The sequence below is a fragment of the Haplochromis burtoni genome, unplaced genomic scaffold (genome assembly GCF_018398535.1).
Source record: "Haplochromis burtoni strain Fernald_Lab_line unplaced genomic scaffold, NCSU_Asbu1 Contig_1, whole genome shotgun sequence".
NCBI lineage: Eukaryota > Metazoa > Chordata > Actinopteri > Cichliformes > Cichlidae > Haplochromis > Haplochromis burtoni.
The window spans coordinates 3324689-3350640 of NW_024582362.1; the positions used below are offsets into that span (position 1 = coordinate 3324689).

General features: G+C 40.4%; 2 protein-coding genes across 4 annotated transcripts in view; both read left to right on the top strand.

The window, feature by feature from the left end:
• cunh8orf34 (chromosome unknown C8orf34 homolog) overlaps positions 1-24432 on the top strand; it is a 74048-nt gene extending 49616 nt beyond the window's left edge. For 2 of the 3 annotated variants that reach the window (XM_014336429.2, XM_042224917.1), the window contains 3 exons: positions 4478-4604; positions 12535-13025; positions 15714-18431. In XM_014336429.2, coding sequence (XP_014191915.2) covers positions 4478-4604; positions 12535-13025; positions 15714-15971 — 876 coding nt within the window. In that variant the 3' untranslated portion in view covers positions 15972-18431. Of the gene's footprint in view, positions 1-4477; positions 4605-12534; positions 13026-15713; positions 18432-19569; positions 19609-20399 lie in introns of those variants that run through there. The other variant, XM_005912179.3, reaches the window with a different exon arrangement.
• A 278-nt stretch (positions 24433-24710) lies between these two features.
• Positions 24711-25952, top strand: part of sulf1 (sulfatase 1) — a 75608-nt gene continuing 74366 nt past the window's right edge. Inside the window, exon 1 of the mRNA XM_014336158.2 lies at positions 24711-24914. The gene's annotated coding sequence lies outside the window, so the exon portion shown is untranslated. The remainder of the gene's footprint in view (positions 24915-25952) is intronic.

Consider the following 25952-nt stretch of genomic DNA (forward strand, 5'->3'; position numbering starts at 1 on the left):
CATGTCTTTGGACTGTGGGAAGAACCCACGCAAACACGGGGAGAACATGCAAACTCCACACAGAAAGACCCCGGCCTGATGGTGGAATTGAACTCGGGAATTTCTTGCTGTGCAGCAACAGTGCTAACCAGAGCCATTCATATTCATTCATTCATATGTCATCAAGTAGCAGATGGCAGCCGACAAAATCAGCCTGCAAATAAATCAGTCAGCTTCAGCTTTTTATGACACAGAAAGAACTATGATATATCTCCTGATGATTAAAGCTCAAAGCTATATCATGAAGATAAACTTTTGTTTTACTTCTTAAACATAGTAAAGTTATTGCACCAAAAAAAAAAGAAAAACTGATTCTAAGGTGGTTTGGTGGAAACATTTGACTTCAAATTTAGTAGATTTTATATGGAGTGATCCACTTGTGTTTAAGGAGAACTGCAGTACCTTTAGTGCAGTCCACTAAAGGTACTGTGGTAGTGACGTACACTAAACACCCCAAACACTCGTAATAGCAAATCCTATCAGCCAGAGCATTTATAACTCAAAGGAGCCCCAATACTTCAAGTGAAGCAGTTAAAAGCCTCAAATAATAAGCTGAAATGAGAGATGATCAAATAGAGTGTGTCTTGGTACAAGGTCCTGTGTGTGTTTTGTGTATATTAGTCCCTATGCAACCCAGGCCTGACCACAACAAGAGTCCATCAATTGTGCTCGCAAAGCCAGCAGTACGCTCAAACCCCTGTGACTGCATGCACACACCCCCGGCAGTCCTTGTTGTGTGGAGGGGCCATGTTGGACCAAACCCCAGATTGCGGTGATTATTACTGCTGACCACACACGTATAGCTCCACACATGCAGGCTATAAAATATTTGACTCTAGACGTCTATCCTCTCTCTTTCTGTCTTGTTTGCTCTCAACATGGAATCAATTTTGTAAGAAACAAGACCCATGTTTGTTAGTTAGCCAGAAGTTTTACCAGAAGGGTTTCCCCTTTTCTCTTTAAGCTTTCTTTAGTTTTATCATTGTGGGAGGGAGATCATACCAGTTTTGCACCACTGACATTAATACACTATAAGTCATTGCAAAATCACTTTTTATTTGGCAAATGAAAAGCCATTCCTTCCTGTCTTTTCGGCCGCTAGGATTAAAATATCGCACGTCATGCACTGTTTGTTATAAGAACAATAGATGCTCTAAACCATGGCTAAATGAAACCACTCTCCATCATTCTGTTGTATCGTCTCACCGTGTAATCAAGTCCATTTTGTGCCCCAACATCTCCTGTGTAGCATTTTTGTTTTGTACATGATTTTCAAATATGCCATATTGATACACGATTACATCTTCCAGGTGACTTTGTTAGTATGACGTCACTAAACTCAATGAAATAACAGTCATATTTTCATTGCACTGTCTGTTTGTTTATTGATCTTGTCTGATGAGGTGAATTTCTTACAGGCTTGCTTGGTTTTCCTGGTCTTTGGGACTGTGGAGTCCCATCAGCCTCGGCCTCCAGTCTGCTGTCTCCAGGATATATGGTCCTGATTACCGCAGAGCTTTAGAACTCAATGCAGATGTTGCGTTGTAGATGTTGCTAATAATAGTTGATCTATTGTATATCAAAAGCTTTTATAAAACCGAGCTCTTTAATAAGGCACTACGATAAATTTGATCTTTGATATAATCAACTTGGACTCTGGATATCCGAAGCACCGGGGCTTTAAAATGTAACGACGTAAAGTCCACTTAAAATTGGGAATCTGTTGGTGGCCTTGTTTGCCAGAGCTGAGTATAAAAGGCAAGAGGAGGACAGTGTGATGTCATGCTGTTGGATTTAGGGAGATACCACCAAAGAGAAAGAAATAAAGCTGGGGAGGGGATTCACTTGTAGCACTCAACCCGCCTTGCTGCTTTATGAGGACTGTAATTAAAGATTGGCTTGGGTGTTGTGGTTCTGCGACCACAGAAGGCCTTATGTATCTGACAGGCATGAAGATCAATGCCATGGATCCTGGGAATGATCTTCTGTCATTTATCAGAGGATAGCAGCTTCCCTTGTTTTTCACTACACCTACTCTTTAAGCATTGCAGTCCTCTTTGAGGGGAGCTTAACTTGTTACTGTAGAACAAACTGAGTTAACCTCCCCTTTGTGCAAGAATACTAAAATGTTAAGAGAGTCTTCTTATAATAGAGTGTATTCCTTCCTGTGCATATACTGGGATTTTTGGCTGCTTGTTACCTAGCAGGTCGCCACAGCCCATGGATCTGCATATTTTTATATTTCTGATTTTGCACAGATTTTACAACAGATAACCTTCATGATGCACCCTTCCCATTTATCCGGGCATGGGACCTGCATTAGGAGTATGGCGACCCCCTGAGTTTGTGTTCCAGACAGGGGATTTTCTTTTTGCAAGACGAATGTGTTAAGAACTACACCTCTTAACCCAAAAGGACAATCCCAATGCCAAAATCTGATCAGTGAAATTTTTTTTATTTTCTTCTTCTTCTTCTTTTTATAAAAAGGCTATTTTGTCTGCCCACCTTTATGTTTGATGGTTGCCAGTTTTTCACTCCTTCATTATTCACACAGTTCTTCTCAGTCGCTCTTTGCTGCAGAGGTTTTATCACTGAAGATCTCCAAAGGATCTGTTTGATTTTAGTGAGAGGACACGCTTATCCAGCTCATAGTTTTCCCCGTAAAGATCCTTGTCCCCTGTGCGTTTGTGAACACCGTCGTGTTGTAAAATTCCTTTCCTCTCGAGCTTCTTGTGGCTGCCCTGAATGAAAACACCATTTAGTATTCAGTTGCCCTGACCGTCCATGCACCTTTGACATTCACGCAGTCCCATAACATTACACTCACACATCCTTGTTTCATGCACTCCTCTGTGGTGTTATTGGCCAGGTTCACACCAGACATGCTGGAAACCATCAGATCCACACAAATTTATTTTGGTTGTAACTGACCAAAGCGTGTTCTGCACTTCATCAGGCTTCTTTTCTCATCCTTCGGCCAAGTTAAATCTTGCAGTTTTATGAGTAATGGCTTTTTTGAGGTTGACTTTATCCAGTGTCCGTCGCGGCGCCCGACACCACCAGATATTCTTCTCGCTGAATCAAAAGCATTTGCTTGTCTTTTTTCCAAATAGGTTTGTGTGAGGTCACCAACTCCATCTTCCGTTACTGGTAACACGGCTCTTCCTACACTCCCATTCACACTGTTTATTTTTTACCACACTCAGCTATGTTGCATTAGATATAACCCAGGAGGAAAGTGTGTGTTCACAGGTGTTCTTTTATAACCTTGTTCAAGCAATTATCCTCAACTAGGATTTCATGTGGAATCGGTTTGGTTCCAGTGGTCACAGGTGTTCTGACATTTGTTCTATTAAAGTTGGACTTTGTGGCTTGTGTTTTATGTTCATAGTCTGTCGTGCATAGGATCAAGTACCTCGCACTTCAAAATAAAAATCATAAAAATTATAGCAAGATGTTTTCATTTTGAACTATTTCACTGTTTTAGTGATATTGCGTAGTCGTGTGTTCGGGTTTTGCTGTGAAGGGATTATCCCAGGATTGTCTTTAAAGACCGCTGGAAGCCTCGCTCTATGTATATCACCAGATGTCTCCAAACCTCACCCTGTGTCAGCACTTTGTCTAGTCAGCTCTGTCTCCCATTAAGTGCTTAGCACATCAAATGATGTAAGTGCTGGCATCAGAGGTATCATAACTTATCTAGTGTAAACCAAACTTACAGGAGGTGGAATTACGGCTGACAGGTTTTATTGTTCACCTGTGCTTGGAGCTCATGTACGCTCGGTCCACTGACTTAACAGATCATCTGGCCACTTGTGTCCTATCAAAGGAAAAAAAATAGGAGGATTAAGCATGCTGCCATTAAAGAACTTGGCAAAGTTTAGACTGTCTAACAGGTCTCTTTCCAAATCACACACTTGGCCATGATTGGTACGAGCAAAATAGGCCAAACACAGCAACTACACATAAGTGATCCAATCTGCCTTTTTATTTCTTTCATTTCATATGCTTTAGAATATGATCATCTCTATTTTAAAAAAAAACAACTCTGGAAACTATTCAAAGTGGCTGATTTATTGCTCCGTAACTGGCAGCGCGAGATTTGCTGCTGCCAGGCTCGCTGCCAGCAGACTGGTGTGCATACACGCTCCTATAGATTTACTGATAGTTACACAAAAATGCTCTGAACCACTACTGACTGTCTAGCACCCTGCACTCAGTTAACACAGTGCACTCCATGATGTATGCTTTCATCTACACTTGCTGTGGTTTCTTGTGTTTTTCTTGAGCTCGTAAAATAATAATTGGCTCTTTTTTTTCCCCCAGCAGATATGGCTCAGATATTTCCAGCAAACGCTGAAAATTATATAAAGAGTTAATTGAAGGGTCTTTCTTCTAATGTGACTTTTTCTCTCTTTCTGTTTTCCTTGCTAACTAGCGTCAGGCTGTCTGGGAGGCTGATCTGAAGGCTGTGAGAGGTGGGAGCTCTGTCGGGCAGACGGGCCTGCTACTGGGCGACTCCCTCTTTTCTAAAGAGCTGGAGAACATGGGCAAACAGCTTGCTGGTAGGCAGTTGTATGTGTATGTTTGCATGCTTTATGTGTGTGTGCGTCTGTATGTGATATTAGCTATAATGATGAATTGTGAGACTGAGGCAGATCAAAAAGCCTTCTTTCTTTGAAAGCAAAAACACTGTGCCCGCATGCACACATGCAGGCATACAAAGCTATAGAGTCTTATATAACTGAAGGGGATTTAGATAGCACTTGAGGGGTGGGGGGGCTATCCAGTAAAAGAATACACAGCTTTTGGTGGAAGGAATTTCCTGGTTAATTAAAAACTAAGACTTATGGAGCCCTGGATTAGCCAGAAAAAGAAAAAATGAGCCATTTTATTACATCGTATAAAGGTTTTAGCATGTTTTGATTAATTCATTCTCTTGCTTTAATAGTAAAATACAAACGTCAAAGATCGGTAACTTATATGCAAAGTGTTAAAATTCAAGCAGCGACCCTTTTCCATATGCAGTTTCATGAAACAATTCACCTTCTCTCAGTGGCCAGTGATGAAATGAGTGCACGGGGATGGTCACTCTTACATGAGGTAGTGTCACCAAGAAACAATAATAATTGGCTGATTATACACTACTTTATATAAGAGCACTTTCCACAAGGGTGGTCTGAACATGAAGCTCATTGCAGTTTGCTAGTTTTTTAATGAAATCCACACTGTGACTGTGGACCAAGGGCATCGACTGCGTATGAACCACAAATCCAAAGAGAAATCTGAATCTGAGAATAGCATGTGAAGGCGTCCGTTACCGCTGCATCTGTTTACTTTGTCTTTAAAGAAATGCACAATAACTCTTGGAAAGAAATTACCTTGACTTTGGATCAATCTCTTTCAAATGTATATAATGCATATGTGAACAGTTAACTGCTTAACAGTTAGTTAATAGCATCTACCCATGATATTTGCAGCTGTCTATATCCGCATCCATGTCCACAATGATGGCGTAAGAGTGGAGAATATGAGCATTCGTCCTAATGAGAAAAATTACTTCCAGTAAAATTAAAACCCCCAAATCCCCTACTTAAAAGCCCTGTAGTAAAACCATCCAGACATGTGGATGTGGACTGAAGTTACTGAATATTTTTTCATCTCGGTGTAGACTCTCTGTATGCACTCAACTCACCTTCAGCAAAAAAAGACTGATGGTATTCATCCAGCTCAGGGGAGAGATTGTTCTGGCAAAATTCAATTGTTTATCTTATTCTCTGTTTTGGTTTAAACGTTTTTCTTATAAGCTATTGATCAGGGAAATTATAATCTATTTGCACAGGGTGTTCTGCTCTTTTGGGACACTTATATAACTCACGCACACAACCAAAACGTGAGGACAAGATGTATCTTTCGGCTTTGAATTATTTAAATCACAGGAACAAATGAATCTATAACACGGGAATGAATTATATAGCATTTTGTGTGCTTAGTTTAGTAAGATATGTATATTCTTATCTCTCTCTGCTCCTCCTGGGCTTTATGGAGAGTAAATAGAAAAACTAATTAAAATGTTTTCTACATGCCAGGAATCCTATTGAGCTTCAGTTTTGACAGGTTCAGTTAATAACTCTCACTCCCGCTGCTGAGTCAATATGAGCCGATCGAAGGCTGACTCTGTTGGAGTGTTATTTGTCTGACGAAATGGAATTTGTGTGGCAATTTGGAAATGATTATTCTTAATGTAGTCCAAGGCTGAGCTTTGATATATGTGACGTCTGGGTGACTCAGAGACTGCTTTTGTTGTCATGAAGATCAAGTATGAATCAGATGAAAGTGTGGAATAGAAGCCAGGGAGAGACTTGCCATTTACCGTCATGTGTCACACACTTGTTTGTATATGCACGTCCTCTCACTCTGTTTAACAGCGTCACAGTGTGTAAAGATTTCTTTGCATACCAGATATATTAAACACATGCTGGTCACACTGAGTGAATTCGTTTCTGTCAAACAGCAGTGGTCACAGCTGGAATGACCTTCTAAGCTCATCTGTAAATGACAGTAAATACACCCCAAAAAAGAAAAAAAAAGATAAAGTTTGTGTTAAAAATGTACCAAATTTTCAGATGTTATTGATTTCTAGTTTTATACTGACTAGTCAGCCTGATGATTCCCAGCAGGCCTTTCGTAGAAGCTGTTAAACAAGCTAATCCAAGTCTTTAAAGCCTTTATTAGCTGTTAAATCTCTTCCACGTTATGAGCCAGAGCCTCACTGTTGAGCTACTATTGTTTCCCCAGTTTGTGTTTTTATTTTGTGACATTTTCTTATGCACACTGCTCAAAAAGTTAAAGGAACACATTGAAAGCACATCAAATCTCAATGGGGAAAAATCACGCTGGATGTCTACACTGATATGGGTACACTGGGTAATGTGTTAGGAACGAAAGGATCCCACATCATTTTATGGAAATGAAAAGTATCAACATGCAGAGGGGCTGAATTCAATGATTCAAAAACACCAAAAGAAGCACAAAATGAAAATATGATGTGGCAGGCAAGTCTGTTTTGCTAATATTTCATTTCAGCAACTCAAAACGGCAGTCAGTAGCCTGTATGGCCTCTACATGCTTGTATGCATGCCCAAAAATGTTCCTGGGAGACCAATAAGCCATAACTGATTATTAACCCCCTCTGCTACTTGACCGACCAGATCAATATCCCACAAGTTTAAGTGACTTGATGCTATACTCTTATTAAAAAGTGTTCCTTTAATTTATTTGAGTAGTGTATGTATCCAGTTAGTGCTCACTGAGATTCTCAGTCAGCCAGGTCATCGTAGTCTAAGTAGCTTGGAAAGAAAAGCGTCTGGACTTCTTTAAGTTTCTTGAAGACAACTTTTGGAGAGTCCAAGATTTTAAGCCCTATGGGGGTGTCCCCCAAGAGGGTCATACACCCCCTATTTCGAAGATGCCTATGTTCACATATTGCACAGAAAAGAAGTAATGATGTCGATTGTGAACAACCATCTTTGAACAGAGGACGACGGCTTACAACACCAACTGTCTCCCATCTATAATCCAGTTTTGAGATCCCTTCCCAGAAGCCTTAATGCCCACTCACATCCTGGGCCATTTGACCTCAGTAAATCACATAGGGTGGGGCCAGGTTTCACAGTGACTGATTGTGACGCACACCCGTTGTCACACCTTGGTTCGTGTGATTAGGTAGAGGATTGATTGGGGGTCCATAACCCTCTTGGGGACATTCCCATAGGGCTTAAAATCTGGGACTCTTTTTTTTTTTTCACACAGTTGCGCAAGAGTACATTTTGGAAATATTGCAGAGACAGAGGTTTTTGGACAGTTTTGGACAGTTTTTGTTTGTAATGTTGCGTCTGTACACCACCACGGGGTATTTTAATTCAAACAATCAATATATGATTGAATTGCAGACTTTCCGTTTTACTCTAATTCAACAGATTTAACAAAAGCATTGGATTAATCGTTTAGAAATTACACAGTCACCCATTTTAAGAGGTTCAAAGGCAATTGGACAAACTAGCATCATTTTTACGGTTTACAGTTGCGTTATGGTTGCTGCTTGCTTGTGGGTCCCTCTGCCTTCAGTTTTGTATTTAATAGCTGAAAAGCTATGCTCTGTTGGGTTGAGATCAGGTCAGTGACTTGGCTGTTGAAGAATATCCAATTTCCTTGTCTTAAGAAACTCTTGGGCTGCTTTTGTAGTACGATTCAGGCCATTATCCATTTGCACTGTGAATCGCTCTTCAATGACTTTTGCAGAATTTGGCTGAATCGCAGCAGAGAGTGTAGCCCCATACACTTAACAATTCATCCTGCTACTTCTATCAGCAGTCACATCATCAATAAACACGAGTGGCTCGGTTCTGCTGGCAGCCATACATGACCATGCTACAATACTGGCTCCACCATGTTTGACGGATGATGTGGTATGCTTCAGGTCATGAGCTGTTTCTCTCCTTTGCCACACTTTTCTCTTCCCATCATTGTAGTGCAAGTTAATCTCAGTTTGGAGGCATTTTTTTCCCCCTAAAACTGTCCAGGCTCTTTTCGATGTTTTTCTGTTCTTGATTGTGACCAGTGGTCTGCACCTTACTGTAAACCCTCTGTATTTACATTAATGAAAGCATCTCTTGCTTAAAGACTTGAAATTTAAATGATACACCTACTTCCTCAAGAGTGTTTTTGACTTGGCTATATGTCTTTAGCCGTTTTAGTCATCTTCTACCTGGTATTTTAGTATTGCTGAGCCTGATTGCTGATATGTCCACTTCTAAAGTTTTAATATTTAAGGTTTATCACCTAATACTGACCTCCTTTACTTGCATCAACATCTCTTTGGGCCCCATATTGAGAGTTTGTGCGAATAACTAGTTCAAAAATGTAAGCTCAACACGAAATCAAGTTCAGATCATTTATTTGCCTAAATTTAGTTTTGGGCCTCTGAAAATGAGGGTCTATGTATAAAAATGTCTGTAATACCTAAGTAGTTAATGTATTAGCACACTTCAAGTGTATAAGTATACATAATTTTGTCGATTCGTGCAAAGATAATCCCGCTCAGTTATTACCTTGAAGTGTGCAGATGTGTATTTATATGCAGACACCCTTTCCTCTGTCTGTATTTTCTTCTGAACTTGCTGTGTTTGGGGCATTTTTTTGGCGGCAGTGGTTTCATTGCCCTCCAGTCATGAAACATGCACTCCATCGGCGTTTGGCCCTTTCTCTTGAGCTGGTGCAGAGGTGTGACTGTTTTTATTTGAACAAAACCACCCTGAAACAATCAGGAAACAATCCTTCATCTTCCTGATTCACCGCTTTGCCTTTCAGTCCTTAGCTTGCTTGACCACATTTGCTCCCTCACTCTCGCTTGTTTGAGGCCAGGGAGGGGCCTGAGTCTGAAAGCTGTGTTTATATAATACCTATAACCTCCTCATCCGTTGTACAAAACATCGCAAACTGCTCAATTCATCAGTGACAAAGGCTTTTGTAAAAGAAAATTTCCCCCATTTAGAGCCAGGGATATCTCGTCAGAGTAAAAGTAAATAATCCCAAGAATTTTTCCAAGACCGCGTTGCCAACTTTTAATTTTACTTCCATTCACACCGTGTGAGGAATGTGCATTTCTTTCACATTATTTGTACGTTATCAATCCAAGGACTAAAGGGTAGCGTTTTAATTTCGTCAAGCAAACAGTATATTGTATACTTGTAAGCCTGCTGACAAATGACATGTCTTTAGCGCACTTGTTTATTTTCAGTGGAAGGATCCAATAAAGATTTCATGAGTTCTGAATGGTCGTATAGCGTGCTAGGGCCTTGTACTCGCTCACCACATGCAACTGCTTTTGGATCAAAGACTTTAATAGATCTGTTTCTATTTCTTCTTGTTTTCTTTCTGTCCCCCTCTGTCTCATTTTCTACCCTCTTTTCCCTGTTGTTGTTACTTGCGTTTGGGTTCAAACTCAAGGTTCATAGTATATGAATTTTGATGGCATGTCTCTTTATATCAGTGTCACTGAGATATGTTAAAGTATTCCTGTGTTTAACAAAGTCAGTTTAAAAATAAAACTGCCTTTCATAGGCTACTCTTTACTGTTAGGTAGCTGGAGTCGAATGTCCATTTCTGTGTGTGTCGGTGTGTGTGGTGGTGGGGGGGTATTTAGAGCAAAAACATGTGGTGTTTATCATTATACTGGTAAATACCTCAAGATGAAAATATAAGCTTTATGGGAACTACGGAATACATCCTGTTTACAGCTTTTTAAAATAATATCAGCCATCAGTGTGGGTGGACATAGTGTGTGGGTGATTAAGGACTTAAAGCGGGAAATCATTATATCCTGTACTTTACTTTGCACGTTTGTATTATTTATTTCACTGCAGTCTAAAGGTATTCACTTATTTATCCTTTGGTGTTATGGTCAAGATCCAGCTGTGGAGGTTAGCACATGGTTACAGTGCATACAGCAGTGTTGCCACTGCCAAAAGCTGATGTCAAGACCTGCCTTGAACAGCACGCACGGTTGAGTGTTTACCGTAATTTGATTGCTTCGTCCTCAGCAGTGACCAAGCTACTCTCAACTCCACAGATGTCTTTCAATATTAGCCTCTGAGGCTGCCACCTTCTCCTCTCCCCGTCTCACTTCCTCCTTCATCCATTTCAGCTTTCGCGTTTTGGCCCATTAATAAAATTTGCCAATTTCTGCCCATTAGTTGTTACTAATGTGTAGAACGTGTTGAGATTCATCTGACCAGGCAAACTTTTTCGAATCTTTTTTGTCAGATTTCTAGTCCATGCGAAATATAGCCTCAGTTTCATGCTCTTAGCTGACATGGGTGGTCTTCTGCTGCTGTAGCCCATCTACTTTAAGGCTAAATTTGATGTGTATTCAGAGAGATTTTATATGTTGGTTGTAATGTGGGGTTATTTGAGTTACTGTTGCCTTCCTAAGAGCTTTAATAGTCTGGCCATTCTCTCTTGACCTCTGACATTAGACTGAGACTGCTGCTCACTGAATATATTCTTTTTTTCACGGCACTCTATGTAAACTCGAGAGAGTTTCAGTTTCTGAAATACTTAGACCAGCACATCTGGCACCAACAGCCAAACCAGGTTCAAAGCCACTTAAATCAGCTTTCTTTCCAATGCTGATGCTCAGTGTGAATGCCAACAGCTTGTCTTTACCATCTCTACATGCCTCAATCTATTGAATTGTTACTATGCAATTGGCTGATGAAACAGCTGCAATATAAGAAACTGAACATGTGTACCTAATGAAGCGTCCTCTGAGTGTGTGTTGGCATTCAGGCAGTAAAACTCTGAGGACCCGCTGCTCTTATAATTTAGAAATTATTACGTCTGTAAAGTTTAACGGTTCACAGACACACACATAACATCACGCAGGACACAAGTTAGTGAACACATAAAACCAACAACAAGCAGCATATGTTCAGCATTGTGTCTCAAATGAAGGTTTACTTCTATGCACGCTGAGCTGCTTAAGCACATAAACAGCAATCCACTCAGGCATGTCAAATAATTATATGCATTTGATCCCCAAAGGATTTTGTGCAGCACTGTCTGATTTTAAACAAACAGAATCTTCCGGAGTAATGTCCAAAAGCTAAATTTAGGATAGCATTACAGGCATTTTCTGTTTGCATACTAAATGGATATTTGTCAGTGAATAGAAGCACATGTTTCATGTTTTCTGCAAATGTTGTTTGTAAAACCCAGGAAAGCTGAAATTTGCTCAAAAACATGGAAGTTTGAGTTTGTGAAATAATTGTTGCTTGCTCTTGTTATTTATCTAACGTCACACATACAGTTTTCCAGAAGTACCCTCTACCTCGAGTGAGTCATTACTCTAAATCATGCCTCTTAAATGATAACTCCCAGTTTGTTGAATCCCGATTGCCAAGATCTGGAACGAAAGCAGAAAACATGGAAAAAATGACCCAGATGTTGATCACAGAAGTTGGCAGCGTCGCGTTTTTTTATAAACAAAAATGTTTTCGAGACTACCAGAGCAGCAGCCTAATGTGATTTTGTCAGGAAGAAGGGAAGAAATATAGCCATGCTGCACTTACTGTATCAACTTGGGACATTTTCTGACAGAGGAAGCTGGATTCACCACAGTTTATAAGGTCTATAAATATTGTCATCATTGCCGAGAAAAGGGATTAACCCAAGCAGTCTCGCCCACAGTAAAGTTTGTGAATCATTAGTCAAATCAGTCGATGAATAAAACTCAAAGTAAGCCTGCTGGTATGTTAAAAGTTCCTTTTCCAGAGTTATTTGGGAGAGTTATCTTAAAAATTATTATGGGCATTTTCATGGCTTTAAATAAAGTCAATTTTATTTCAATGTGTGTGTATACCATAGGATTTAAATAGGAAATTTACTCCTTAAGCGTTTGGATACTGACTTGGATTATTGCCTTTCTTTCTCCAGAGGTTGAGAAGGACCTGGCAAAGCTGGCAGAAGTAGGAAAGATGACCACCCGAAGCTCCAATAATCCACATAGCAGCCTATACCACACCCCAGTGCGCCACAGAACTCTACCTGACACACTCCCCCTCCCCAGCCTCGTGTCCAGGCCCCAGTCTCCAGCTGGTAGCCTTACGGGGAAGTCTTGTGGTGTGGGCCTCCCCTTGCTTAGCCCCAAGACCACGACCCTCACCATGGGTAGGACTCAGTCTCCTAGCAACCCTGGGAGCAGGACTCAAACCCCCAGAACACCCAGCAGGCCCATAACCCCAAATAGTTTGCTGACACGCTCCACCTTTAACTCCGGCTCTTATAAAGAGGTGACCTTCAGGAGGTCACGGAGCCGCCCTGTTACACCCACAAGTCAGCCAATACTTACCCGACCGCTGCTCACCCCTCCAGGGCTAAGCAGCACAGATACCCTTGGTGCCAGCCTACGGGCCTATCTGTCTGAGGTAAGACCCCACACTGAAACTTTTGTTTTTTACAAGTCATGCAAGCACTTAATGAGACATGTAGTTCTACATGTTATATTTCACATTGCAAGGATAAAACTGTCATAAAAATTGGGTCATGGTCTGAAAAGGTTTTAGCATCTTGAGAGTGAACTTGTGTGCTGAAAGCCAAAAAAGTAAAGCCGGGCACTGAAGCTGAGAGCCTTTCCTCAGAAAGAAATATGAGCGAGATCACCAGGAGCACAAAATATTACACGTGCAAATCCTTTGCGGGCACACACCACTTCGTGTGGGGTTTAGCAGAAAGTCGTGGAGGTCTGTACAGTAGGATGTCACTTCACTGTGGAAAAATGAGTCTGGCATAAAAGGGGAACTTTCATTGGGATTTCTTTCTTATATTCCTTTCATGATCTACTTAACAGCAGGACTGTTAAATATGAGCCTTTTTTTGAAGGTTTTATTAATGGTGGGGCAGGAATTTTACATTGCCTTTGTGTAATCTGACAGTTATGCCAGTTGACACCTAGTCACATTATCCAAAACACTACTGCACCCAGTCGGCTTTTATTAAGGCCACCTGGTCCCAGGTAGAAGAACTGAAGCCTTAAAGTGAGGCCAGGTTCCAGAGTGAGAGAATCTTTAACCTCTTAAAAGAGAAAACAACGGATATAAATGCTAGCTTTCTTGTGTTTTCTTTAATTGGTATTCAGGAATAGTTCTCTAGGCTTCTTGAAGGACATTCAAAGCTCTTTTTTGGATGTTTGCTATCTTTCTATTTTATTTTTTTGTCAAAATGATGGTAAATGGCCTGTATTTACCATTACCATCCTGTAGTATGCTTTACTAGTCCCTAAGGACCCCAAAGCGCTTTACACATCCAGTCATCCACCCATTCACACACACATTCACACACTGGTGATGGCAAGCTACATTGTAGCCACAGCCACCCTGGGGCGCACTGACAGAGGCGAGGCTGCCGGACACTGGCGCCACCGGGCCCTCTGACCACCACCAGTAGGCAACGGGTGAAGTGTCTTGCCCAAGGACACAACAGACCGAGACTGTCCAAGCCGGGGCTCGAACCGGCAACCTTCCGATTACAAGGCGAACTCCCAACTCTTGAGCCACGATCGCCCCTGATGATGCAACACTGCTTTATTAATGTTAAATTCTGGCTCTGGGGAGGCCAATCCAGGACTGCTAGGGTTTCACTGTTTGTTTTTTTGTTTGTTTTTCATCTAGGTATGCTTTTACTGCATTGCTTTCATAATTGGATCAACTTTGCCAAGGTCCCTCGCAGTCACCAACCATTGCAGAGCCTCCAATGTGTTTCACAGATAGGATATAAACGTTCACCGTTGTACCTCTCTCCTAAAGTCCTCCGTACATATAGATGATGATTTGAACCAAAATGCCAAATTTTATTCATTAACCCTTTAAGACTACCATAGAACCAAGTCCGCCAGAGCTTATATTATATTTTTACATGCTGTAGTGCCATTTTTGGGAGCATTTCAAGTTGCTATACATCAATACAACCATTATAGCCCAAATTTTAATAATATGTATGCATTAAGTGCATAGTAATTACATAAATTGCAAAAAAGTGCAATAAACTACAAAAAAATTGAAAATCGTTTTTGTTTTTTAACATATATTTCTAGTTAGAGAAATTTAAGAGGCTTATCCCTCAAAACTTAATACAAAAATTGAGTCCATGCAGCAAATATAGTTTCCCCTCTTTAAGAATGGTTTTTAACAGCCGCTCTTCCACTGAGACCATTTCTGAGGAGACTTTAAACAGTAGATGGATCAACTGATGGGCCAGAAGCAGTTTTTGGGTCCTGTGTCAGGTCTTTTCTGTTCCCCCCCCCCCCCCCCCTGTTTTTGTTACTTCTAAGGGGTACAACACTGATTCATCCCTTGAGGGGGCTTCAATGACCTTTTAATATAGGTCAGTGACTTAACAACCAAGAGTAAACATTCCTCTGAAAATGGTTTGGTACAAGGACTGGACTGAAGAAAGTGAAAAAGCAGCCAATTTCCAAAGAAAACTTTGAAAGACCTTCAGGAATGCTCGACAACTATGGCTCTTTAAAACTGGAGAGAAAGTCTGGCTCCTTAGAAGCAAAATATGAAGACATAAGCAGTGGCTTCTTGCATATAAAGTATATATTTCACCGTATATGTGTGCTCATTGTGGTAAATGGTAAATGGCCTGTATTTGTATAGCGCTTTACTAGTCCCTAAGGACCCCAAAGCGCTTCACACTACATTCAGTCATTCACCCATTCACACACACATTCACACACTGGTGATGGCAAGCTACATTGTAGCTACAGCTGCCCTGGGGCGCACTGCCACAGTTGTTGGTATTCAACTAGTTTTGTACATTTTTATTTCTTGACTTTTGCACTTTTTGATGGGTTAGGGTTCCAAATGTTCAATATTGAATACAATTATGAATACATAGTCATTAATACAATGACAACCATAAGCCGGTTGAAGATTTGTTTCCATTTTCAGTTTGTTTAAGAGTTCAAATTTGCTAAACGGACAGGCTGGCCTAGATTGTCTTTTCTAATCTTGTTTTCCATTTCTCTTTTGTTCTGTCCATCTATCTGCAGAGTATATATTTTACCATCCTCTTTTATTTCTCTTCTATTATGATCTGTTTTTCCATTTCAGGATGAGTTTTACCAGCAGTTACAGGCCATCAGACAGCCTTGGCATATTCCTAGTGACACAGACAGTGACATCCTGGACCCTCCAGAACAGGATAAAAGTGAGTTACTTTTCTTGCTCTACCTTTCTTCTTTCTTTTTCCCCCTCATTCAGGCGAGACCAAACATCCACAGTGCATCTCAGTTACTGGGAGTTTTTTTAGAAGCTTTCATTTGCACCGTTTACAAATCTGGCCCTCTAATGTTTTTACCTTTCCACTGACTTTTTTTTTTCTTTTTTCTTTGTGAGACGTGACGTTCATTTCATCACTGCGCAGTCACTTTACCACAATGATTAACTGTTGGATTAAACTGGCAATAGAAACATATTCCTTGTAAAATTCTGCAACGGAGCAAAACGGCTGACTCATGCTAATTTCCATATTTCACCACTGGGTGAAATCCTGGAGAGGTTCTGAAAGGGTGAGATGTTGTCATGTACAATTTCCTTTCCTGGCACCTGTAGGAAATATATCTTTATCAAAATCCAACACATAGATGTGTAGGGTTTTTTGTTTTTTTTGCTTAAAAAGTCATAAATCGAGTCAAAGTAATGGCCTGGCTTGGATGCGGTGCAGTGTGTTACTCTGGCTTTGAACATGGCAGAATTAAATCAGACCTCCTTGAAAGTTCTGGTCCATAAATCAAATGAGTGCATGTGGTGGTATGGTCTGATAATCACATGCTCGCCGGAGTGAAACTAAGTACTTTTCAATTCACTGTGATCCGCTAAGAAACTGTCAGATTTATACTGCCTTATGACTGATTAACATATGGATAAATGTCTTAGGTCCTGAGAGACTTTTAAGTTATTGTAGCTGCATTAAATGACAAATCAGTCATGTAAACATTACATATTCCTGCAGGTCTGCTGTATCAGAAATATAAATGGACTGGACTGAAACGCTTCAAATGTTATAACAGCCTTATCAGTAGAAGACTTTATTTTTGGCTGCGCAATTATTCCCAAGGGGTCACCACAGCGGGTAGCCCTGCATTTTTGATTTGATGCCCTTCCTGAACTAACCGCAAATGGATTTAGGACCTTTAAGTTGGGCTATACTATAGAGCCACTCAGTAAGACATTCTGATACCTATTCCAATACAGGCACTGACATAAAGCGACACGATCAAGACAAAACCAGTAGGGTTTATGTCACTGAGAGCATGAATATGCTCTCTGAAGATTTCCTAACAGCGCATGAAACGAACAAATAAATGAGTAAATCATGAAATATCCCATGCAAACTGAGAGATTCATCCTCTAGGGAAACATGAATATGCCCAGTATATTTAAAGCATTATGATAAATTCTCCTTGGATCATTAAAAATCAGACAAAATTCGATGAAATCTTTTCCTTTTGGGCCATCCAACATGTTTCCACAATTACAACCTGATCAAGTGTTCAAACCAAATCTCACGCTATCCTTTGTTGTATTTGTCAAAGCTTCTTGAAGTGGACCAATGTGCTGGATGTACAGAGCGCTGCAGACCAACACTGGCACGCTGAGGTCCTGTGACTGCTTAGCCAAAAATAAGACGCTTCCAATTTCTGAATGAGTTAAATGATAAAAGACAAGGCTCTGAAAATAACTAAGCCCTGTTTTCTCAGCAAACAAAGAATCATCAGCTACACAAAGTGAAAATTAAGTGCATGTGGGACTTAAAAAGACCGCTTTCATTGATGCTATGAAACAAGAATTCCAGTCAAACAAAAGATCAAGCAGGCGAATGGTTGTCACGTGGAAATATAACTCTTCTGACAAGTTCCTCTAGAGGGCCGTTGTTTTGCCAAATGTGTATCTTGCACAATAAATGGATGGATTTTCCTAATAGCCCCTGGGGGTCTTGGCAGTAGTAATGGCAATGCTGAGAAAGGATATGAACCGCATATTGAATTAGACGTGGCTCAGACAGGGGAGAGGGAGACTGACAGAGAAAAAGAGCCACAAGACGTGACAAAGCACTTTCTGGCGTGAGAGAGGACCTACTGGGACTGTTCACTGAAATCTGGTTTGTGTGCCTTTGCGTATGTGCATGTGAGCGATTGTATTAGTCAGTGCAAGGCATTAAAATTGTTTTCAGAGAGCACTTTTGCGCTCTTTATCCAATTTTTTTTTCCTGGGAATTCTTTGACCTATGAAATAATACTGTTAAACAGCAGCTGCACTGACAGTTAAATATGCGATTGGGGAAAAAAATATTTTTTAAAATCACAGCCTATAAACAAAGCAAGAGGTAAAGCAAACTTCTAATGTTTGCTTATTTAGGAATTGCTTCAAATCATTTTCAAATAAAAACAAATTGAAGTGCTCTCATTGTATGTGTTTTTCAATATGGGGTGCATGTCACTGGATCTAAATAGTTTACATACATGGAGACATAGTCAGTGACCTTCATTTACATATATAAAACAACATGCATCTCCTTAGTATAGCTCATTATGCTTTCTATCTTGCTGCTCTTAAATCTGAAACTGCAGCTGGCTACTTTGGGTTAAAATCCATCCATTTTCTTCTGCCTATCGGGTTCAGCATCACAAAGTGCCTAGAATCTAATCCCAGCTGTTACATGCAGGGTGCACCCTGGACAAGTCACCAGTTTATAACAGAGCTAACAGACTGAAGCAAACTCCACACAGAAAGGCTTCCCTACGCTGTGTTCACTGCATCATTCCATGTTTGGCACTGATCACCACCTGCACTCATGTATATATTATGTATATATCTATCTATCTACTTAGCACTTTTAATTCTTATTCTCATTTTTATTTTCATGTCCATTTAAGCTTAATTTATAACAGTATTTATAACAGTATGTTTGCACTGAAGCACCGCAGCAATTTCCTAATGTTGTAAACCCGCTCAACATTTGGCAATAAAACCCTTTCTGATTCTGATTCAGGTTAAAGTCTCTGTCTGCTAACACGGCTAAAGCTAAATTGGGTCCTGTCATTTTGGCTGTTTGTGTGCAAAATCTGACACATGAAAAATATTAGTAAGCAAGGGTTTTACCCCTTATTTTCATTCTTTGTACTAAGCAAAACTAGCTGTCGGCTAGAGTTTGACAGGTTTAGTGTAAAGCTATAGTTAAAGTTTTAGACTATGAGAGTTTGCATGATCATAAAAAAAACTGAAAAGTCATAAAATTTGCAGAGAAGCCAGGAGAAGTATTGGAAAATGAAATAAAGCTAGACAGGTGGAAAAAAGCATGGATATTTTTCTTACGTTTTGTTATAGGGTAGTGTCAGGCCATGAACTTAGTTGCAGCTTGCACTTTGACAATATATAAATTTGTGCAATACCAGTAAAATTCTGATTTTCTTGCATGTGTATTATTTTGAATATAGATTACTATAGTAATATAATATAGAATATTGTCATTTTGAATAGAGATTACTTTAGAAACTCTATCCGAGTGGTTCAAGCTTGGATTCAGCTTAGTCCTAGACTAAAAGAATAAAAATCAGAGAGGATCTCTGCTGAAAAAGGTTTTTAGTCCAAGGCTAGACTTACTTAACCCAAGCCTGTGAAACCGAGTCTACATGTGTGTGTAGTGTAGTGTAGTAAATGGTGCTAAATGAGCTCAGCACTAATATGCAAACCTCACTGCCAGCCTAGTGCTTAATGTGACACCTACTATGGGCTGAAGGTCTGCCTTTTTTATCCAGTCATTGTATAAAAAGATATTTCAAACGAACCATGCTAATACTTTTTTTTGTCAAAGCCACAAATGCCTATCAAGGTTTATTGTATCGTATTACTTTAACTTCAAATAAGAGCCGTCGTCCTGCGTGACGTTTATTCGTTTCTTTCACAGGTGGTTCACGAGACGCCAATAAGAGATCCGTGTTTTCAGGTGAGAATCTGAACAGGTAGATGTTTTAACCTTAAGAGACAGTCTCTAATGTGTTGCATAATTTTGCCACCGCTTGCAAACTATGTCAAGAGTTCTGCTGCTGTAAGTAACTGCTTCAAACTGAGAGAGCCTCAGCGTCTGTCAGTGAGCTCATGTTTAGAGCCACATTATGTTTCCCAAATAACTACCAATGGGCGAGTTGGTAGCCTCCACCTTCATTTACGGTCCATTCAGTTACAGTCACAGGCTAAATGGAGGGCACAGCGGCTCTCAAATGCGATTGGCGGAGGCTGCCTGTGTGTGGAGACGCTGTTGCCCAATTCCATTAAGTCACTTGGGTTGTGAGTTTACACGCAGCAGACAGCGTCAAGTCACAGCGTCAACATTTGGGAGAAGGAGAAAGTCTGTCTGGTTTGAGGTTGTCTGCGGTTCTCCTTCTTGTGGCTCCGGAGGTGCCCACAGCTCCCAGTGTCAGTGTGCCAGTCTGGAGGCAGATCTGAGAACAGGCTGCTGCTGCTGCTTGGCTATCAGAGAGGCCAGAGCATTGCCACAGCAACCAAACTCAAAGCTCACCGCTCTCCCACAACTCTTCCATATTGTGAAATATGGTCACTGGAACCTCCAGTGGGCAACACTAAGTCTAATTTTCCACCTCATGTTTGTCCATGACATGCTCAAATATTAAACGGCTGTTTCAAAGTAATTGCCCCAGTTATTATTCTTATTAGCGGTTAAATGTGTCTGATTTTGGTTTCTAGGAGACTGATGTTTTTGTCTTTCATTTTTCACAGGCCTATAGTGACGGAGACCAGAGACATTGATCCAATCAAACTATTATGCAAACTGCTGGACATTTTGAATATGTGAATACACAGACAATTATTTTTATAATTCATAGATAGGAAAGAAAAAGATTGTATACTTTTTCACAGATATTTCATACACATTGTACTGTAACTGTACGATAAAAATGTGAAAATATGACTTGAGAGTATGAAATATGCCATTTATTTTTGTTTGCTCTATAGCATGCTACTGAAATTCTACATGGAGTCCAGCAAACAGATGCATTTTGTTGTCAGTAGACTTTTTCTAGGCCTGTGGCATATTCACACTGTCAAGGCAGCACACCTATGTTAGGATAGTGTTTATTAAATGCACTGGTGAAAGATTTTGTGTGTTTTTTTTTTAAAGATACGCAAGTTCTGAAGGGTATCCGTGGAATGCTGTTATATTGATTTGGTGCACTTGTTCTATTTTCTACCCCAGTGTAGCACACCTTGTTCTGCTATTTTATTTAGCGCTTTCTGAATTTCAACCTGGGAGGAGGGAAAAAAGCACTGAAAGAGGAGTTTTTACCCCCTAAAGCTCGAGGCAGTTTTGTTCAAAAATTTCCCCAGAAATAAGCCAAAATGAAAAGAAACAAAAACAACTTGGCCTCAACGGATGAGGCGCTTGGGAGAATTTTGTAATACAACACGCCTCATTGTCCCCATCATCAGGTTGAACGAGTTCTTATAAACTCCAGGAAAGAATTTTAGTTTTACTCCTTCCAAATCAATCCTTAAACAAAAAAGAAAAAAGGAGAGTACACACATCCTCGTAGTGAGTCATTAAACTCTTATGATACTTAAACGGTCCTAAAAATTCCACCAAATATGAGTCCACAGAAATGAAGGATAACATCCATTATATTCATAGCCGTACTTTGCGTACTTTTTGTGTGCCATGCATGACAACCTTTGAAAAGTTGGGCCAGATGCAGCCTGTTCCTTGTGCAAGGACCTCCAGTGGTGCATAGAGATTAACTCTAAACCTAACGTGTAATAATGAAGTCTTGGTTTAATCCAGTCTTTCCCCCATCTTTTCCCCAGCGTTTAACTATGCGTCTCTTACGTACATGGAGGTTCTGCACAGAGACGTGACCTTTTACCGCACTGCCTCTTCTGTTTGCCTGGGCACTTGTTAGTTAAACTGTGGCTGTCTCAGAGTAACACAGACAACGTCAGCTCCAGAGACAGGCGCACCACGGACACAGCCTTCAGTCTGACAGTCTGATCCCTTCACTCGAACCCCACTGAGTTTTGCGGTAAGGTACGCCGAGCAATGCCAGCTCTCGAGCCTGTCCCTCGGGATGTGGTTGCAAACTACTCAGATCTCCAGCCTCATTTCACAACGGCTGATTCCTGTAAAAAGGATGTGTAAGAAGACTAATCACTTCAAAACTCCCATCCTGTAAAACATGGCATGTGAATTAATGCCCCGCGCATTCTAGCACATTGTGTGCTCTTTGGAAAGAGGATGTGGTTTCTCGCAGATCTGTGGAAAAATTTCAGGGCATGGCATAATTAACTCACAGTGGTGCCTTGATATAATCTTTATAACACCATAAACAATATTTTCCTAACAGAGAAGGGAAATGTATCGCTTTGCGTATTTCAATTTTCGTATTTCATATTCCATTTTCCCTATGTTGGAAAAACATTCGGGAATGTGACTGCTGTCTGTTCTTGTTCCACTGATCGCAGGCATGTTAGCTCCGTTTATACTATCAATATTTTCTCTTGAGTTCATGTGTCTCCTCCAGGCTTTCATGTTTTGTGTCAGCCAAATTTCAAGGCATGAGGAGTTCTGGAAAAAGGCAAGACACTCTGAGAGATGAGGACTTCAATTACTGCCACAGATGTCGCACAAAATAAGCACTCTGATCCTTTCTCCTCTGCTTTTTGTGTCTGCCAATGTCTCTGTACATAAAATTACCCACACCCTCGCGCTGCGTAGTATCATATTTCAGATTGTAGCTATATGATATTATGCTTACCGCAAAGATGATTGTGATTGTCAGTTTTATGCCGCACAATCAGAGAGAGATCAAATTGCTTATCGTTAATACTTCTCTGCGGAATATGAAACCCTCAGCATCTTCTTAAAGTGTGCATATTGTGCAGGCTTTATACGTCAGGCCCAAAGCAACTGTAAGGGCCACCCAGGCATAGCAACAGCCACCGCTGTACTTACCGTGAGATCCAGACCACCATCAATGGTCAGCAGGCTGACCCATGTCCTAATTTACAACTGAACAGACTGGGAATTATCTTGACATACAGCACAAATAAATCTATGGTTGGTGGGAGGTACGCTTTGAAGGCATATAGAGTCATTTGTTGTTTGAAATGTCCCAATATTACGAGAATGTGTGACATGGGGAAAACTATGTGTATAGAAAGACTGGGTATGACTTTTTGTGGGCAGAGTGTGTGTGCAGGTTGGTTAAACTGTAAGGCCTTTTGGTGTTATGAGAAAGGAAACCAGTGTTTAATTCCTGTTTGTGAAATGTTTTAATTACGTTAAATGCTTTTGAGTTTTCCACAGATAAACGTATTATATACTTTTTGAACTTTCACATGAAGAGGACGAAATCTGCATAAGTAGCTAGTACTTCATTCTACACTGCCGCTACACGTGGTAGGCTATAATTATGGAGAAGCTCCATATTAAACCCTTTTTGTGAGGACTCCTCAGCAGAATCACCCGGGGAGGTTTATGTGGGTCCTTTTTATGGTAACTGTAATTTAAAACATAATCATCAATCTGGATTTTGTTTTCTGTGTTCATTGAAGTGAACTGCCTGTTCTCACAGAACTAATAAAAATCAGCCTCCGCTGTTCTTTAACTGTTTACTACTTTGAGTCTGTCATCAGCATGGAAGTGCTGTCATTTGAAGCCGAGGTAGGAGTTTTGGCCCATTAAAGCAGGCCCAATTCACTTTGTTTTCTAAAAATTTAGAGCAATAAACTTTCCTAGCTGCAGTAAAAGAAACAATAAGCAATAAAAGACTGCACCCATCATTGTTTGTAGAGCAGAACATGAGTTCACATGTTGTTGACAGGACTTCTGGTTTCTGCACGCACAGCCAGAAGTGTTTTGCACATTGGTGCACTTTTACTACAATACAAACAATGCTGATCTTTGCTGACAAGAGTGACACCCGGTGTGGTCTTCTGCTGCGTCAAGGTTCGACATGCTGTACATTCAGTGATGCTCTTCTGCAGAACATCTCGAAGCAGTCCGGCCGTTCTCCTCTGGCTTTGGGCATCAACAAAGGCATTTTCCCTCATAGAACTGCTGCTTTCTGGGTATTTTCTCCTTTTCACACCATTCTCTGTGTAAACTAGGGTGACCAAACGTCCTCTTTTTTTTGCACTTGTTGACTTGTAAAAGCCTATATGACATTTTTTAATTTTACCACTCATTAACCGCACAGAGAAGGCATCGTTTAAATATACAAAACTTTTCTTTAAGCAGACAGTATTATTAAAATTCTTCATGACTGGGCTAATTGTCCTCTTTTTGGAAATCTAAATATGATCACCCTAGAACCCTAGAGATGATGGCTGCTTAGATTTTTGCTTAAACATGGGGATGAACAGGTGTACCCAATGACTGTTAAGTATAACACAGATTTAGGTTAAAATTAGTCAATAAACAAAGCTTTATTTATCTTTTTATTTAATGTACATTGTCTTGAGTATTATGTGGCACATTTCTCCCTGAATATAATAGAACAAATGATTAAAAGGTATGAGTAACATTATCTAAATGTTTATATCATTTTTGATTTAAAAGCTGTTTAGAATGTGTACAGGTTCCAAGGAACAACAAGCAATAAGCAACACAAAAAACCATATCATACACATCGGCATTTTTCTTCGCCTGCTTCTAATCAAAGGAATGGTCAATGGCATCTAATTAAATGGTTGACAGACACTAAACCAGCGGTCCCCAACCTTTTTTGCGCCACGGACCGGTTTATGCCCGACAATATTTTCACGGACCGGCCTTTAAGGTGTCGCGGATAAATACAGCAAAATAAAACTAGTACCGGTACCGAAAAAAAGAGAATTTATTCATAACACACGTGAAAAGACCCAGGAAAACCGAGTAAACGATAACAAAATAACGCTGAAAACCGATAAAAACCCTTAAAACTATACATTTCACACCTGAGCCTCAACTCTCGCGGCCCGGTACCAAACGACTCACGGACCGGTACCGGTCCGAGGCCCGGGGGTTGGGGACCGCTGCACTAAACCACGTCTTCGTTTTTCCAAACTGTCTCGAAATACGCTCAAAACAAGGATGTTACTTCAAAATATCCTTCTTTATCATTTCATTTGAATAAATATTGTGTATTTGAGTTAACTTAGCTCAGTTCCTCAAACGTTATTAGCTAAAAAAAAAAGTTTGAAACGTGATTAGCATCAGAAATGAGACAAAGCGACGTTCAAAATGAAGGAAGTTTGAAGGTAAGTCCAGCTGAATTATGTGGTTTGGTCGGTTAATTCGTTTGCTTTTATAAATGCTATTTTAAAAAAAAAAGTTTTATACCTCCAGCTTGGCGGTGGGCTAGTCTGTTATTGCGGGGGAATCACATGTCCTTTGATTGTCAGCATGTCCACGTGTGTACGGAACATCTTAAATCACCCCAGTATTTAATTTTCAGCTCTTTTTCAGCCCAGGCAGCAGAATGAAACCTTTGACCATCCTTAGCCCAACACTGTAAACCAGAAGATATCTATCATTGTTGTGTGGATAGTTGAGGCTGTTAGGTTTGGCCGGGCTCCTGGTGCGTTGAAGGACATACAGCCTGTATTAAACAAGTGCGATGTTGTTTCTAGCTCAGCAGTTTTCCTAACGTTTACAGCTGCTCTGCCGTGGCAGATTATTGGCACCCACGCTCAACAGCTACAAATGATAGCAGAGACATTAGTTTAACGAGCTTTTTCTTTTTCTTCCGGTATTGCGATCTTAATTTTAATGATTAACGACATGGAAGTGACTCATCTCCTTTGGTGTGTCTGAAGAAGAAAAAAAAGATCCCTATCAGGATTTGTAAATGCATGCACGGGTCCACTGGAACAACATGTATTTAATGCTGTTTAAAAGAAAATCCAGATGGACTAGTGAGGGATTACAAAGTGGATGGATAAACAGAAATCCTGTTGTGATCTCTGGCTGAGCGTGAGGCTTTTTCCGTCAAATCTCCATAAGAATCACAGGCTCTGGAGCCCTGAGAGTACCCCTGTAGACTGCTATGGCTGAATTGTGAAACCTCACTATGTGAGAACAGTAGTCTGAGCTGTCATGTCTATATCTCTCCTTTTCTTTCTCGCAGACAAATTTATGATTCTTCTCCCTGACCGTGATGTGGTCAGTATCCAGATGTTTGGAGATCTTTTCAAAAGCTCTGTGTGTGTGCGTGTGTGTGTGTGTGTGTGTGTGTGTGTGTTACACACTGCCAGGCTTTGTGGTGGGTGAGGCTTAGACCTGGATCAGATGAATCA